The 13485-nt window shown below is 36.9% G+C and overlaps 1 protein-coding gene across 24 annotated transcripts in view; it reads left to right on the top strand.

The window, feature by feature from the left end:
- The window catches only part of SORBS2 (sorbin and SH3 domain containing 2), a 164298-nt gene that overhangs the window by 81070 nt on the left and 69743 nt on the right, over positions 1-13485 (top strand). For 21 of the 24 annotated variants that reach the window (XM_071743314.1, XM_071743332.1, XM_071743337.1 and 18 more), the window contains 3 exons: positions 3716-3765; positions 10850-10942; positions 12512-12538. In XM_071743314.1, the coding sequence (XP_071599415.1) occupies positions 3756-3765; positions 10850-10942; positions 12512-12538 (130 nt within the window). In that variant the 5' untranslated portion in view covers positions 3716-3755. Of the gene's footprint in view, positions 1-3715; positions 3766-10849; positions 10943-12511; positions 12539-13485 lie in introns of those variants that run through there. The other 3 variants (XM_071743324.1, XM_071743338.1, XM_071743342.1) reach the window with 1 other exon arrangement.

Below are 13485 nucleotides of genomic sequence, written 5' to 3'. Positions count from 1 at the left end.
ACTCCAGTTCAAAACATACCAAACAAGGTAACTTACCACCTTGTTCTTCAAGAGCCTTTCAAAACCTGTGTAATCAAGCAGGCAACTCCCACTCTGGAGTTTGACCCCTGGTTGGCTACACAACTTGCAAGCCTGGGATTTCAAAGAGGTCTGGGCTCCATGGCTACTGAGCAGAAGGTAGAAAGACCCCAAAAGTTATCCATGAGCTTGAGTACTTTTGATCTGATACTCCTATGTGGCACTTAGGAATGTACAATGTATTAGGTTATTAATACAGCTGTAATTCTAATTTTTGGATTTTCTATATATGCCTCCAAAAAACCAAAATAACTCTTCTCCCTTCTAACTATAAAGTATTCTAACTTCTGATGATCCTTAGGTGGGTATGGATTATGATTATTAACAATGACTAAATCCTTTGAATAAGGTGCAAGCAGAAGATAGGATCTTACTACTCATTTAGGCTTTGATTCACAAAGCACTTGCTCACATATATTTAACTGATCGTTGGTTGGATGTTAGGTCATCTGATCAATAAGAGAATCAAATCTCTAAAGTAAAAGTGTTTTTTCTTGTATTCATGAATAGGCTGAGGGCAGGCAAACCTTTCTTGACTTCTCACTAACCCTTTTTATAGCTCCATGTGACTATGGAGCAGAAGGGGTGACAGAATGACTTCCTGCACCACACACTTCAGAACATATCAGGAACAGAAGTTATCACAACTAGCTGGCAGGGTCTCTTGGAGAAAACAGAGCAGGGTCAATGACATTCCCACAGGTCTTTTCAGTAGCCTCTCTCAATGCAAAATATTGCTGAGCTGAGTTCGTCTTCATAGTGTTATAAAAAAATACAGGGAATTAGCAAGAAATAAAACAGCAATGTATATTGTGTATTTAGTGAAACTGTAGCAATGGTAACAGCATCTGTGTTCAACCTGACAGACCCATTTTTTTGCATTAGTCACAGTCTTTCGTTCCTACTGTATAGTAGGTGAAACCAGCTATTGAAAAATACCATGAACATTAATCCTGGATCTCCCTCTTTAGAAGTCTGGTATGGAACTGAGGTTAAACATAGAGTTCTTTCTTTTTAGCATCTAAGATCGGATGTGAGCTTAGTAGAAAACCTGCCAGATCTAGGTGACTGAACAGCAATCTCTGATTTTGCAAACTCGTGTTCCAGAGTGCTTTGTGTTTGCACAGTCATCACAGGTGTTACTTCTGTCTCAGTGGTACCTATCTAAGAGCTGAATATCTTATCTGATCAATTTGGCTCCCTTTTCTGGCAGGGAGTGTCTGATGCTTCCAGTAGAACATTATCTCACCTCTGACAGGGGTCTGTCTGTATTAGGGTTACTCTACAAACTCATTCACAAAGAGCAAGTTTCAGGAGGCAATGAAGTAGGAGCATAAATACAAAGCAAACAAAGCCCTTTGTTCCCTTCTGCCCCCACTTTCTTGAAGTAAGAATCTTAAAGACTGTGAGAAACAATGATGAGTGAAATGCTTTCAGGCACATGGCTGTTAAGTTCATGGCATTCGTTTAAATCCTTCTACCAGTATCATTAAGTATTTGATTGCTACTTTAGCCCTTAGAAACAGAGAATTCAAAATAATTTTTGTATTAATTGCAATGCTTACTGATTACATGACTGCAAATTATATTGCCTTATCTGCATGTATACTTCTCAGGTATGCAAGGCTAATTTGTTCTCCTGCAAAATGAAACTAATATGTGAATTTCTGTGGTTTGTATGCAATCTCTCACTGAGTGGCAGCAGCACAGCCTAAGCTGTTCATACAGAAAAAGTCCTAGGAGAACAGATGTATCCTAAAATTGAGTGCTGTCTGTTAAAACTTGAGTAAGAGTTAAGCATGCTATATGTAAATATATCAAAGCCACCTGCTAGAAATCGTTCTGGCTCTGTAGTGTTCCAAGAGCTCTGTACTTGTTGGGTCTGAAAATAAACACCATGTTGCATTTAGTAGCTTGCATGCCCTACCATTCAGTTCCAAGTTAAAAGAAAGCTTGAATATGGCATCTCCTCTAGCAGTCTGAAAACACTGTAGGAAACTGAGGCTTTAATACTATTCTATAGCTGTTACAGAAATCCAAATTTCAAAGACAATTTATTTAAAAAAAATTAATAAAATAGAATTTGCCATAATTTTTTAAAAGGTCTTTTAAAAATTCTCAGATATCGTTTGCTGATAGATGCAGCATAATAATAGTGCAATAAAACTTTCTTCACTGCCATATACTTATTTCCATAGTTCTCCAGAAGATTAGTGTGCATCTTTTTTTTTGTCACAAAACTGACTGAATAATAGGAGCAGAGTCCAGAGAGTTTTTGGAAAACAGTAAACAGTGAGCGGTGGAGAATGTGACCTCATTATGAGGACAACAAAATGCAGCAATAGGCATTTTACCTCTGTGACACAGTTAATTCAGGGTTGCTGTTGAGTTAGGCTGGATTTCTGATTTGTTTGGTTTTTTTTTCTCATATTAATTAATATCTTGAATCTACTATTATAAAAGGGTCCTTGAGGCATACATTCAAGCTTACTCCAACAAAGTCAGGCAATTTATATTTTTATTTTTTAATCTGTATTACATTAGAAATTGTGCTTTTCCCTTTGGTTTGTCCTGAACTTCATGTGGGAACAGTGCAGAGGGAGATTTTAGCCCTCAGTATTTTGGCATCCCATTTGTCTGCCCACTCAGTAAAGTAAATTACAGTGGGCAGCAAATATGAAATGATACAGTTGAGACTGGTCAGTATGCAGGATACCCTTGGAAGCCTTTTTGGCATTTATCTCAGTATCTCTAAAGAAGCCTAAACAAAAGAGGTATTAAAAGTCCTGGTCCTAAGATAAAACCGTGATAAAAACTGGCAGAAATTGAAAATATTATCTAGTTTGGCCTGTGACAGTAAGTTAAAGTCATCTGTTTATGTCATGCTTTTTCTACAGGTAAAGTTTGGTTTGTGGGGTTTTACTATTTGAATATAAAGTACTGTAAAGAGTTGGGATATCTGAATAAAGAGATTCAACCTTTGCATGCATGTTGTTATTTTGGTATGGGTTATTGCCTATAAAAGCGTGTTGGTGTATAGTGACTTGAGTTCCTACCATTTGACTCCATTGGGAGTTTTTTGCACAGATTCCTGTGGATGCCAAGACACATGCTCTGATTCTGTGCATAGCAATACAGCGAGCAATATTTAAGAGTGTCAGTGCTGTCTGTAGAGACATATTAAATCACTGGATGAAAACAGCCACATCTCCTGCTTATAAACCATTGAAAAAGACCTGGTAATTAAAAATAATCAGAGACCTTCATCTCTTTCAATTTGCACGAAGGAGTGAATAAAGCTTAGGAGGAGCCTTTAAAAATATTTCCCCCTTCCTGCACAGGACTAATTTCTAATTTATAGTTTCAAGATCAAAAGTCAATCATTAGTTTTTTTATCCCAGGGCAAATGTTTACAACAGAAATACTAAACGCTTGAAAACAGGGTAGCTTATAATGGAAGCAACAGCTCATCTTTAACTTTGGAAGGACAGGCAGTACCAATTTAGTTAAAGCTGTGTTAAAATAGGACTGTCATTCGTATCACAGTGATTCTCCACCCCTCAGAGAAGACCTGCTGCCATTTTGTACCACACATTTTTGTCTTGTGCAAATTAATAGGTCATTTTATTTTCTGCAGGACATCTGAAGACTTTTATAGCAAATCCTCCAGTGTCAAAATGAACACAGGTATGCTGCTTCTGTGAGATATTTCTTTACTCTTATGTATTGTTTAGTAAGCAGAGAAGGTACCAAATTTATTTAAAATTTCAAGAACAAATTATACTTTAATTGATGCTGAACTCAGATTAAGCATTAAGATATTTTAATAGTGTGTATGCTTATGTGCATTTGTATTCCATATATAAAATTCCCATATATATTTTTCAATGTATGGATATATATGGGTATGTGTAATATCCATGCATGTTTAACTTCCTTTGCTTAAGTATCAGTTTGTGTTTTTATGTTTATGTAAAAGTATGTAATCTAAGGATAAAACAGCTGTGGAAAAGGGGTGTTAGAGCATCACATTTTCCTAAGAAAATGCACATGCTTTAGAAATACTTTGTTTTCATTCTCTAATGACATTAAATTAAGGGACCTATAAATACTACCCTGTATTATTAGCTACACTTGCATAATCAGATGAGGATGAGTGTTTTGCACTTGTAGGGATTTGTATTTTCTTTCACGTTGTTATGGTATGTGTATTAACCAAATTAAGTTCTTTACACTATAGGAAGCTATCTTCAGGGTCTGTGACAACAGACTAATATTTGCTCCTGAATTGCTGAAGTCAATAGATAGTGCTGCTGGTTTTACTGGAAGCAGGAGTAGGCCTCTCAAAAGCAGACTGATGAAATCCTGGACTCTCTCAAGTCAGGTGTAAATTTTCAGTTGCAGTCAACTCTCTAAACAGTTTGGTTTGCAGATGGATTGTGGTAAAAGGACAGATCCATCCTTTCCATACCAGGGGGTTTTGTCACTGAGCTTCGTGCTACACCGTGACAAATGACATGACAATTTGAAATAAGCAAAATGTGAGACCTGAGGACCAGAACTATGTTTGAAAACAGTCTGGGTTTATCAGCAGCACACTCTAAATTCAAGGGATTACCTTTTCCATGGTATGGGTTGACATCATCAAGATTACTGGATTAATGGGGCTTTCTGGCTTCCCATTATCGGAAATGACTGCAGTTCAGTAGGACCAGGTTCTTGGGAAGATTCTTTTAAATATGAAGTTTAAATTAATTGGCTCACTTGAAAACACTACACCTGTAAAAAGAATAAGCAGGAGAAATAAAATTTCTCCGCTGAGATTGTGGGTTTTTTCCCAAATGTATTAATCATTTTACTGATCACTAAAAAAGGGTGGTGTGTTTTTGTTTATGGAAATACTAATTGAAATTTGTCCTACCATCCTGCATTTTTAGGGAAGTCTTCTTTCCTAAACATGTCAGTCTGTATAATTAAGGTAGTACTGAAATACTGCTTGCTTCCTAGGTCTGTAATTTCAGAAGTAACTGAGCTAATCATTATACACTTGACCACGATTACATTGTGCATTGTAATCCTATGATTTAAAATCATAGGATAGATGTCATATTATAGCCTCTGCTTTGAAAATGGGGACAGAGCAGTAAATTGCCAGTTAGTGCTATTGCAGCTCTGAAGTATGACTTTGATCAATGTTATACTAAGGTTTTTTGTGTAAAATAAAAATTCTCAAAAGAAATAGGGGTAGGAAATAAGTCATCTGCATGGCTTAATGACTTCTGTTTGGGATTGAGAGCCTTCTGATCACACAGGAGACTTAAATGCTAACTTAAAAGACCTAAAAGACACCTGAAATCCTTTGCAGTTGCCTAAGGATATAATGATTGTAACCTGAATTTTAATGTGCTCTGCACTTACACAGTGAAATAGTTTTTTATCTTCTGTATGCTTGATATTAATATGCATGTTACCAGCTGCACTAAAAGGAGTTATTGACAAAAAATGTGCTATTTCCTATCTGTTCTATTGATATAGGTTGTTTCCTGACTGTAAAAATGTAGAATCCAGTGAGAAGGGAGTAAAATTTAATATCTTGCACCTGGATGTTGATAAATTGTGACTTATGAAGGAAGAAAGTGGAAGCTGTTCTGCATGGTGTTCTTGTCTAGTAGTTTCCTTTCTTTTTTTCTTTTTTTCTTTTTCTTTTTATCTTCTTTTTCCTTTTTTCTTCTTTACACTATATTGGTTTTAAACTTAAAATGGGTGCTTTTATATATATATTTCACTGCTTTATAACAGGAATTTGTGCACAACATGATTCAGGTTTATCAGATACTATTGATTTGCCACTATTATTAAAATATTCACTTCATTACTTACTTCTGCAGATAAATGAGCACTCCAGTTTGGTGCCAGTATCTGCTGAAGTGGCAAAACTCACTTACATGCAGCTCTGAAAAGAAAATCTACCACTTAAAGTTCTAATCTACTGTTCCCTCTGGCTGCAGACTTGGCAGTCTGTCTCAGCAAACCCTGCAGAAGATATTTTTGTCTACAGACAAAATATTTTGAAGAGCTTTGGTTTTCAATACTCTACCATATATGGGAGGGATTCTTTAGCAGTTGATGTTAATTCTGTACCACATGTTAGGAAGCAATATCCAGCAGCATAAGGCAAGGAAACATGTTTGCAAAAACAAAGAAATAGATGTAAGATATCAGGGAGGTTTTCAGAAGTACCAGAGGTACTTTGCCTCATATTTCCCTTTGGTGTTCAAATGCTGTCACAATTTTAAAATTATAGTCAAATTTAATGTGTACCATTTTAGACCCAGACTAAGCAATCATCAGAATAATATTTTAATAATATTTTAAACTATACATAAGGGGTTTAATCAACAAGTTTTCCAGTACTTTAAAGATTTTATGAGAGTCATTAGCCTGGTGAGGCATTTTGAGAAACGAAGTCACACGAAATCTGAGCTACCTATGAAGCTTACATCAGATTAAAACACAGGATATATGTCCTTATTGTTCATACTAAATATGTGCATGTATAGCTCATCTTGGGGGAGAGATAGTTGCATTGTAGAATAATTAATGGATGCAAGGCTGAAACAAATTCTCCTATCCATAAATATTTTGTCTGAGTTCCACACAATTCTTGATAAATGCATCTGATTTTTAAATTATTAAACAAGTTAGGTATTTGCAATAGATGAAGGACATAGAGAGCAGCCAAAAGGAAAAAAAGTATGCACTTCTGGAACACTGCAAATATTTTGTGTTTGTTACAATTATTAATGGATATCATCACATGGACTAATCTCTTAGATTCTGTCGGGGAGACAAGAATAGACACTCTTGGATCCCTGCAGAGCTCGTAAATAGATTGCGAAGCCACTTTTAGATGCCTAAAGCAAATCAAGTGGACTTGAGTGTTTCAGATATTCTACAACAAATTTACATTTTTAATCATCACTTTTTGTAATTTAGTAGCATCAAAGAACCAAACAGCAGCAGGTTCACCTGTGTAGTCAGTGTTAGGTCCTGTGATAAAAGCTCTGCACACCCACAACAGAATTCAGAGAAACAGTGGCAGGAGGAAAGGCCCAAATAATAACCTGCCCTGCCTGGCTACCCAGGCCTGTCCCAGGAGCTATCAAAGGTCCATGTCTGCGAGCCAGGGGCACAAAGGCAGGCAGGAACCCAAATTAAAGGCTCCCAAGGAAAGAAGGGAGTCACGAGGGCCTCTCCCAGCACTGTCCCAGGAGAGCCTCAGCTGTGTCCAAGGATGAAGAGTGGCAGACTCCATGTCTGAGCCTACTTGCCAGAAGAATCCACTTTGTAGATGTGTGCATGTGTGTTCTCTCTCCTGGGCTGTCATCATGCTCAGCCAGAAAGGGGAGGGAATCCATCGTGTTTGTGTCAGTGTGAGTGCTCTGTGTGTCTGTGACACACGTGGCCACACGTGTGCCTGTGTGGGATACACATGTGCTCTTGTGCAGATGTCTGCTGAGAGCACGTCTCCAGCCTCACCTGGGAACATGGAGAGTCAGCATCTCTGTCTCTCTGTCTTGGACTGTTGGATCCAGTGCTATGTATTTGCCTCAAAAGGTCAGAATGCAAATAGAGAGCAAGAAATCCTGGTCTAAAGACTTTTAAATTTGAATTCACTGTGCAGACAAAGGGGAAAATGATAGTGTTCATGAGAAGTATGGACAGAATGATGGTCAGGAAACATTAAGTTTGGGTGTCGTGTATTTTCTTTTGACCTGTAAGAGCTTATTAAAAATGTCTAGCCTGGCTGCTCTCTCTCTTATCTTTGTCTTCTCAAGAGGTCAACCATCCTTTCATCTTTGCCAACTTGTTTCATGCCACTGCTTTTACTGACTCTCAGACACAGTTTTTTAAAAGAAAACCCACCCTGTGTTTCTGAGTTAAAGTGGTGATGTTTTGAATTGGCTCCATTTTGTTCAGGAGTGGGACCTGACCAATAGACTGTTTCTCAAGTAGAGAGACCACTCACTGAAGGTGATGCTGTCTGTAGTCGGAGCAGTAGAGATTGTGGATTTACTGAGAATGCACTGAGGTACTTATTTGTGGAGAGAAACAGAATTAAGGGAGGGAATGAGAAAGAAGTGAGGAAAAGTGAGGAACTGAGACATGCTGAAGAGAAAAATTGTAGGCAGGTAGCTGGCAAAGGTAGAGGCGCTGAATGGTGAGCTAACAAGAGGAAGAAAGCATAGATTTTTTCATTTATCTTCATTTGTTCTTCAAGAAGCAGCTGTGCTGTGCAGCTATGCAATGCAATGCAGCTATACAATGTAGTTTACGAGTAAAATGAGCAGATGATCAGTAATTCAGCCTCCCTTACTGCTTTTGAATTCTCTGCTGTCTAGACCTAGAGCTTGGTGTTAGTTGAACTTCAGTAATCTGGGCGAATATAGTTAGTATTTGCTGGAAATTCGATGGAACTATGAAAAAGGAATACAGACTGGAACAAGCCTCTTGAAGTTAAGCTGTGTAAAGCCATGCAGGTAAGGGAAGCAGCTTGAAAACTGCCTCTATTGAGGCAATGTGCAGATTATTCTATTCCTCATTCAGATACAGTATCTGTGACTTAATGGGAGCCTGGCCTGAACACAGATGGGAAGATGAAGTCCATCGTGCATAAATATGTTCTTGCTGACACACATTTGCATTTTATTAGACATTTATTTAGACTCAGTATGGTATATGTGTGTGTCTCTGTGTCTTAACTGAGTGCTTATTGACTCATTATTTTGTACACATACTGAGAATTTTGTTGCAAGTTCAGACTTGCATATGGGCTTCTAGATACAGGGGTAAATGTTGTATGCACGTATGAATATGTGTATATTACAAAGTCTGTTTTCGCTATCTTGTATGAAGCTATGTAAACACTTTGCTAAATAATGGGTCCACTGAGTATAACACTGTGCTTCAGTTCAGTTACTTTAAAAATTAATTTGAAGCAGAATTTCTTGAAGTTACAGTGATTAATATTTGTAATCAGTTTTCTCGTTGTCTTCCTTTCTCTGTGCTTCAGTTTCTTCATCCTGAAATTCAGGAAGGTACCTCTCGAAAAAAATACAAACAAAGCAGCACTGTTTGAATAAAAGTTGTGACAGTGTAACTAAATTCTTTGCCTGTTAGCTTGTGTTAATCAAAGCATGCTATGAAAATCTGCCAGTATTCAGATAAGTAGAGAACCTCAATACCAACACATCATCAGTTCTCCTTGGATTATTTCTGGTGTATTGCATGGGCCAGGAGGGAATACAGGAATAGAAAACTTGATTTTAATTACCATTGCCTTTCTATACTTATGTAAGTAAACTAAAACAAATGTGCAGAGTTGACAGCCATTATCTTCATTTTACATTTACAACACCAATAATAGACTGCAGGTAATTTATTGCTTTGGACTATTGCTGACTGAAATAATTTGGCCTTTTGCCTTGAGGCTTGGAATTGGCAAGGAGTCTTTGGAGCTCCTTACCTGGGGCAGTGACTCTGAAGCTTTCCAGTGTTAACAACTATTTAATGCACACCCTGCAAGAGCTGTGGCCAGAGGGCTCTGCTATTCCAGGGGAGGATTGAAGTGAGCAAAGATATCCCAGGAGCTCACTTCTCTGGCAGGCATGGGTTAAAGATGTTTCTGTGGCTCAACTTACCCGTGTCTTGGGAAATACTTTCTATGAGTAGGTTGCCAGTATTAAGCATGATTTTATAAAACTCCCTGTCATAGGACACAGAAATAAAAACTGTTAAGGGCTCTATCATAGTTGTGGTTATTCTTGACTTCAGAGGGGCCCTCTGTGAATGTTCAATACTATTAAATATTAAAATTAAAATAATATCTTGAAAAGCAGAAAATTATTCTAGTTAAGTATAATCAGGAATAATATTAACTTACTTTTACAGCTCTAATAGAATTGCTAAAAAGCTAAGTTGTGGGAAAGCTGCCTTCTAATAATAACAAAGTATTTTTATAGCAGAATGACAGCTCTATGAGAGAGAGCAGTGCAGAGAGTAAGGAAAGAAAGGAGTCACCCAGAAGAAAGGGTTTTTCCGTTCCTGGTTGTTAGCAGTGATTTTAGATTTCTAGTTATTCCCTCAGTTATAGAGTTCCAGGCATGCGCTTTTTATCTTCATATAGATTAAAAAAAAAAAAAAAAAAAAAAAAAAAAAAGGGAGGGGGGCAGGGAGAAGAAAGGATGTAAGGATGTTTTACCAAAACAACAAAAAAATATTCCATCCTTAGTAATTTTGGTTTTTGAGCTTAAAGGATTTAAAGGACAGAATAAAGCACTTTGTCAGCTGATAAAGCATAAGTTTAGTTTATGAATGGTATCTTTCTAATGCATACAATGAAATAATTTTACGGTTCAGATTATTGATTAATATTACATTGGAATGCTTATTCCTTAATCTTGATTATTTGTTTGTTTTCACTAATTAGCTGTAATTAAGCAGTCCTTCAGGTAACAGAATGTATATATTTCTCTACTGGATTAAGTATTAAATATTGCTTTCTTATTTTCTGTGATGTTTATTGTATAATTGTGAAATTTTATGTATTCTGCTAATCTGTGAAACTCGCAAATTTACACGTTCCTGCAGCAGTTCCCTAACTGCATGCTTATTCTCCTGTATGTTTTAGCCTCTCTCACACTGTGATACATTGCATGTGCTTGCTCCCTTTGTCTGGGGCTGCTGTGTCTGTATTGTTTTGTGCTTCCAGATAGCGGTGGGTGTGCTCGCAAGCGTGCTGCCATGTCTGTCACATTAACAGCTGTGAAGAGAGTTCAGAGTTCTCCAAACCTATTGACCTCAGGTATAACTCCTAACCAGGGAGGGACTGCTCCTGAATGGCTTTTCTCTAGGGCTTTGCATTCCTGCAATGGTACTCTGCAAGGAGGAGAAGGGTAACTGTATTCTCAATTCTACTGACAGGTCTGTTGCTTCTACAATGCTCTTTAAAAAAATAGTCTTAATTTCTCTCTGCCTCTGCTTAGCAGCCATTAATGGAAAAAATCTTGAAGACTTAGGAAAAATCAGTTATATATAAATTAATTTTGCCTTTGAAATGTATATTGGGTTTCATAGCCCCTAACTTTTTTCAGGATAACATTAGCTTTTATTTATTGAAACTTGCTTTAAAAGCTTTGCTCGAATGAAAAGAATTTGTGTGTTGTAAAATTATCCTTAGAACCCAGATTAACTTTTAGAGAATAATTTATCAAGCTTTTTTCCTAAAAATGTTTTATAAAATAATGCAGAATATTAGATAGACAGGCAGAACTGCTTCTTAGCAAGATTCATATTTACTTCTGCAAAATTAAGTCTTAATGGGTATTAACTGCCCAGGTTCACCGGTGAATTAAGTAGTTGTGGGTATAAAACAGTGAAGAATCTTGAGTGGTATAGACTAATTGACACCAGTCTGAATATGCAGTGTTCACAGGAGAGAAGTATAATGCAGAAAGCTGAACCAAGAATGAGCCAGAAAAAAAAAAATCACAAGATAAAGTCTGTTTTGTAGATGTTTTGAAACATAAAGCTAATCCTCAGGATAAGAGCTGTCAAAAATTATGAAGCAAGTTAAAAATTTGGTTGCTACTTTTTGTAAGGGTAGTGGAAGGTTTATTGGGATTATTGTGTGTGTGTTAATTCAAGAAAATATTCCATTCTTATTTATTAGGATTTCTTCTAACAAATTTTTATCATTTAAGCATGCAATACAAGACTCTTAATGTCTTGCTTTGTTGCACTTAAATTTAGTGATAAAGAGTGCTCTTATAATTCTGAATTATTGTACATTCAAAATATTTTATACTTATTTAGAAAATTTTGTAATTTTAGTTTCTTTAGGAGGAAAACCACTAATCAAAAAACCCACCAGCATTTCTACTCTGTTCCTTGCTGGCAATATTTATGCATCAGTTTCTGTGTTTTGCTCTGAAGTGATGAGGAAAGCATCACCTCTTTTGGTGTGAAGGTGGAGAGAAAATCCTGACAGAATCTGTAGGCATATATCTTAGTTTTGGTTTAAACCTTCCCAGTTCATCTTCAAGGAATTAATATTCCTTTTGATGTCTAGATTTTAGATGGTAGTATATTACATTATTTACTTGGGGAAAAGGAAAAGAAAAACAGCAAATATTTTCTTTATTATTTGCTGCCTGAAATAGCAGTGATTTAATAACAGTCACTCTGGGTGCACTATAACATTCTGTAGAATTTGTGCTATAAGCATTGCACAATTGCTCACTAGCTAACATTCTGAGGTAGGCTTAGGTAATAGTAGGGAATTAGAGAACTGAACAAAAAGACTCCTACATATTTTTCAAGTTGTGTCATGTTTTTATTTCTAACACAAATTAATACTGGATTTTTTTTTCAGGGTCAGATTCTCAGTCTCCAGATTCAGGTAAATAAAACACTGTATTATTTATGCATCAGTGTAATACCCTGTAAGTGGATGAATTACAACAATCTTCCATTTATTTGATTTCCTTACTCCATACATCCACTCTCTAAGGAAAGCACGACTGAAACTGTAATAATTGCAAGTGCTCAAGACCTCTTATTCAGGTCTCATTTGGAAGCAGTATTTCCCATAGCATACCATATGTTGTCAGAAAACAAATTGTGTGGGAGAATGCAGACTGCTAATTTGCCACCATTAGCTTCAGTGGCACTTGCTATTTCATTTTTAGTCTCTTACTCATGTTTGCAAGTTCTGCCTACCCCACTTAGCAGCCTGCTCATGTAACGTGTTACTTTTCCCAGCCTCTTAACAATATTTTGTCTTCAAATCTGTAGCTTGTTGAGGCAGAATTGTATCTATCTATATATTTGGACAATGCCTTGAGGGCTTTTCAGCTCTGAGGACAGAGACAAGATATGCTTGGGTGACTGGAAAAGGGAGGAGTCATTCAGATTTGGAAATCAAGTGCATTATTGTGATAACTAATCAGTTATGATGGTGACATCTGGGGAAACTGCCGTGACCAACTAACTCTAGGTAAGCTGGGATGCTTGTCAAAATCTGCCACAGAAGTTCAGGAGCCCAATCTGTGAATGTACTTCAGCCTGTTTTATACAGGGACTGAAGCACCAAGATCTCAAAAGGACTCCCAAGGTTAAAATCCATGGTCTGTACAAATGTTGTGGGGAGATAGCAAACTGCAACCAGCAGTATTGTCAGTGCTTGAGTTTTTTAAATTTTAAAGTAAATATTTTGTAAAGTGGCAGCTTTAGCCCTGTTCTTGTTGCTTCCATGGTTATAGCAGCAGCCACATGAGTTCTGTAGCAGCACATGTTTCCTGCAGTTAGTTTACTAACTGGGTTGCTATGATGAGAGCAATATAGAGA

Source organism: Heliangelus exortis, chromosome 4, assembly GCF_036169615.1.
Source record: "Heliangelus exortis chromosome 4, bHelExo1.hap1, whole genome shotgun sequence".
Lineage (NCBI taxonomy): Eukaryota > Metazoa > Chordata > Aves > Apodiformes > Trochilidae > Heliangelus > Heliangelus exortis.
This window is presented reverse-complemented; position numbering and strand designations above follow the sequence as displayed.